Source organism: Maniola jurtina, chromosome 11 (genome assembly GCF_905333055.1).
Source record: "Maniola jurtina chromosome 11, ilManJurt1.1, whole genome shotgun sequence".
Taxonomy (NCBI): Eukaryota; Metazoa; Arthropoda; class Insecta; order Lepidoptera; family Nymphalidae; genus Maniola; species Maniola jurtina.
In genome coordinates this window covers 7,939,001-7,943,195 of record NC_060039.1, presented here as the reverse complement: position 1 = coordinate 7,943,195, position 4,195 = coordinate 7,939,001, and the positions used below count along the sequence as shown (strand labels likewise).

The 4,195-nt window shown below is 38.2% G+C and overlaps 1 protein-coding gene across 1 annotated transcript; it reads left to right on the top strand.

Moving 5' to 3' along the window:
• Nucleotides 1-366: 366 nt before the first annotated feature.
• LOC123869355 (trypsin CFT-1-like) lies at nt 367-3,108 on the top strand. Its single transcript, XM_045912236.1, has 4 exons — nt 367-493; nt 1,255-1,423; nt 1,986-2,247; nt 2,741-3,108. Exons 1-4 carry the CDS (start codon nt 451-453, stop codon nt 3,071-3,073), a joined length of 807 nt encoding a protein of 268 aa, XP_045768192.1. The 5' UTR covers nt 367-450; the 3' UTR covers nt 3,074-3,108.
• Nucleotides 3,109-4,195: the final 1,087 nt, after the last annotated feature.

Sequence of the window (4,195 nt, the reverse complement as noted above, 5' to 3'; positions counted from 1 at the left end):
TACCAAACCCAGATATCCATTTTTACACGACTGCGCAACGCAAAGGAGTGTTATGTGTTTATCAGTCTATATTTATTTTAAATATGGATGTCTGACAAAACTGGAAAACAGATTAGGATAGGCGATATCTTTTAAATTAAATTTACGCGAAGTCACCGGAAAAACCTAAAGTTTAATTCCCTGCCTGTAATCTTTAACACTAAATTCACGCGAAGTCACCAGAAAAACCCTAAAATTTAATACCTACCTATAGTCTATCTAAGTAGGTAGGTACTTATAAATAATAATAATTGAATGATCTAATAAGATAATGTGTACCTACCATTCCGTAAAGTGATTACGAGATAAAAGCGTAATTGATAATAAACAAAATAAGGTATAAATAAAAGAATAGAAAATTTTAACACTACTTTAATCTTGAGGTAGCATTGTGTCCTGACTCCTGCAACAATGCGGCTACTCTTTGCTTTAGCACTTATTGGATTCGCCTGTGGTAAGTACCCAAGTGTTTTGTTTAGTTACAAGTTAGATAGACACGCTCCGACTTCGCACGGGTGCTAGGCAAATAAGAAAGTCTTATTATTTAGGGTAATAGCCTATTACAACACTTCGACTAGCCACCAGATATTTAGGTAAACCCAAGAAGTGCTAGTTTTAATGGACGCGTTTACCAACAGGCTACTCGAAGTAGAGTCGAAACTCGGGATTACAGTCAATATGTAGGTACACCATTAAAGTACAGTGCCCAGCAAGATCGAACTTTAGAAAGAGATAACGGTTTCGTAGAGTGTTGTCTCTGTCGTTGAGATAGACAAAATGTCATATAGGTATGAGTGACAGAGACAATGCTCTACGAAGCTGAAATCTCTTTAACACTTTGCAGCTATTGAAAGTACAGCTTGAAGTGTAGGTTAAAAATACTATTATAAAAATTGTTCATGTGTCGTTTCATGTTCGTCTTAAGGTGCAAGCGACGGGTCTGCCCGCGAAATTCAAATTTAATTTAGTTATTCGCAATTTGTAAACTAATTCGAGAAAGTAGGTTTATGGACCCTTCCAAGTAAAGATTTTTATATAAACACGTGGAAATGATACTACCATTGGCGCAATTAAAATGCCATAAGCCTACGTTGTCGTATTTGTTAACAAATTGCGAAAAATCAAATAAAATTTGAATTTCGCGGGCAGACCCGTCGCATAATAGGCACTACCCTTGGCAGTTTATTCTAAGTAGGTGTGGTTTAAATGTTTCAGCGCTACCACAGCGAAAAAACCGTGTCGTCGGTGGTACCCCGGTGCCCATCGAAAGATACCCGTTCATGGTCAACATGCAAGTCACTTGGCGGGAAGGAATTTTCGCATCTGTCTGCGGCGGCTCTCTCATTACCAGGACAGCCGTGCTGTCTGCTGCTCATTGTTATATGTAAGCATCAGCGCCAAATATTTGATGAGCTTGCGAATAAAAGCTGACTCGCCCACATCAACGTTGTCCCATTGCATAATTTGGGCACATCTCTCTTATAATGACCTACGAGTAGGTAGGTATGTCGCCTCAGGGTGCTATGAGCTATCCTTTCCAAGCCGTGCCAAATTTCAAAATCGGTTTATTACCGGCTGAGCAGTGAAAAAGTAACTGGCGGCTAATCCATTATTAGAATTTATATGAATGATAATAATTGCCTTGCTATAAAAAATTCAAAATGAACGCCGTGAAAATTAAAAAGTGTTATTGCTTGAATGATACGGAACCCTTTGTGTGTGAGTCCGACACGCACTTAACCGCTTTTTTACTAGGCACCTGCTTAGGTGGTACCTATTGATATACTTAGAAATCGTTTATATACAAACTAACTATTAAAGCTACCATGATAGAAGTTGTAAGAAGTACCTACCTAATAATAATATATATATATATATATATATATATATATATATATATATATATATATAATAGTATATTTACTAAGTTAATTTCTTTTCTACAGCATCGAGCTACCAGACATAAATCAGTGGCGTGCGCGTCTTGGATCCGAGTCAGATCAAGTCGGCGGAGTCCAGCATGCGGTCGCGCGGTTCATTATCCACCCTAATTATGTACACATCACGCTGACAAGCGACGTGGCAATCGTCAGACTGGCGATCCCTGCGATGCTTTCTAACAGGATTCAAGTGGCCCGTATTGCAGGACCGAACTACCCTCTCCCCGATAACCTGCGCGTGTACGTTGTAGGATGGGGTGATAGACATGTATGTACCTACCTATTTTGATACCTACCTAGATTTCATGTTTAAATCTTTTACTCGGTATTGGAGGACTGCGGAGAAACCACAACTATGTAAACTAACTTATAAATTAGAATTTATCAATTTATTCAAAATGGAAGTCCGATTCCAGGTTTCAGGTTGGAAAAATTAGCGAAAAAAGGCGTAATTTGAGGAATTAAAATAAAGATAGGCAAATAAATAAAATAAAAACAGGATCAAACAACGAAATATCTGTGATGGAATGCCCGAATCGTTTATGCAAAGCTAAGATATAAAAAATACCCATATACCAACTATAAATTATATTTTTGAGTGTACTTCTGGCGTATAGCGAACCTGCCTAAACTCGAATCTGCCTAATCGCAAATCTGGCGACTCCAGAATCTGGCCAATACCGCGAAAAGGGTTAAAAATAGATCTATTTTAGTATCGCAAATAAACAATGTACCTACTCAGTTGCTTGAATTTTTTGCAGCATGAAGAACACGAAGGATCGGAATTTCTACTGCATACGGACGTCCGCGTAATCAACCATGAGATCTGCACCGAGCGTTACGCGGAACTCAAGACTCAGCCAGGTTATGAGTTCCATCCCGATGTAACGCCTGCAATGTTGTGCACCGGCCACCTGGACGTCGGCGGGCAGGACGCCTGCCAGGGCGACTCCGGAGGCCCCGTCGTTCACGGAGGCGATATTGTCGTCGGCATCACGTCTTGGGGCTACGAATGTGCTCATCCTCGCTACCCAGGAGTCAGTGCTCGTGTTCCATCTTACACTGAATGGATCGTTGAAAACGCGGTGGCTTAAAATAATGCAATATAATATGTTTGTAACAAGAACATTAAATATTACTTAAAACCCTAAAAACGACTTTTACTGCTGCTTCGCCTTTATTTATAATAATATGGTTGGATAAGAATAAGCCCTACCACCCCAAATTTTGTTGGGCTATAATAGAGCGTACAGAATATTTCTATGATTTGTCGTTCACTGGCTGCTATGTCATGATAATTTAAACGTATCTAAATATAATGTTTTGATATCAAATAATATATTGTGACCTTATTATGACAATATGAATCCTTCGTCGTCTTGTTAACAGAAAAACATTTGACTTTTAAATATTTTATTAACATGTTGGACAGTTTTAATCAAATCACGATTTTACAATCACATATAATCCATTATTTATTTATCTCAGACTTTACAAAGAAACTAAAAGTGGAGCTTATTTGAGCCGAAGTCACTTTTCTTATCAATAATGCTTACACGAAAGTCCTTAAATTAAGTAAATGGCTGTTATTACTTTATTAATAAAAAGGAAAGTATAGGTGACCCCAAACTACTTGAATGCACTGAAGAGTAAAGTGGTGATGAGTAGCGTCGGTTTAGCATCGGCGGATGTTTCGCCAACTCAGTGATCATCACTGAATGAAAGTCATCAAGCTCATTAGACATTTATTATTAACTAGCGACCCGCCCCAGCTTCGCACGGGTGCAATGTAGATACTACTGCGTGCGTTTGTTTTTTGGACTCCTTACCTCAAAAGGAAAAACGGAACCCTTATGTCTGTCTGTCCGTCCGTCCGTCGTGTCTGTCAAGAAAACCTATAGAGTACTTCCCGTTGACCTAGAATCATGACATTTTGCAGGTGGGTAGGTCTTATAGCACATGTAAAGGCATAAATCTGAAAATCATTGTACCGGTGCAAACTCGCCAGGAATTCAAGAAGTTTGTCGTTACCTATACCTACCTAACAAAATCTCATAGATAAAACATTAAAAACTATATTCGATTTCCATAATTATTGAAATTAAATTATTTATTTCATGTTTCTTTTATTTTAATTTCAGCTTTCAAGTCAGCTTATTATTATTTACAAGTCAACTTGTACATGTCAACATAAAATAAAAAAACACACAGCACAT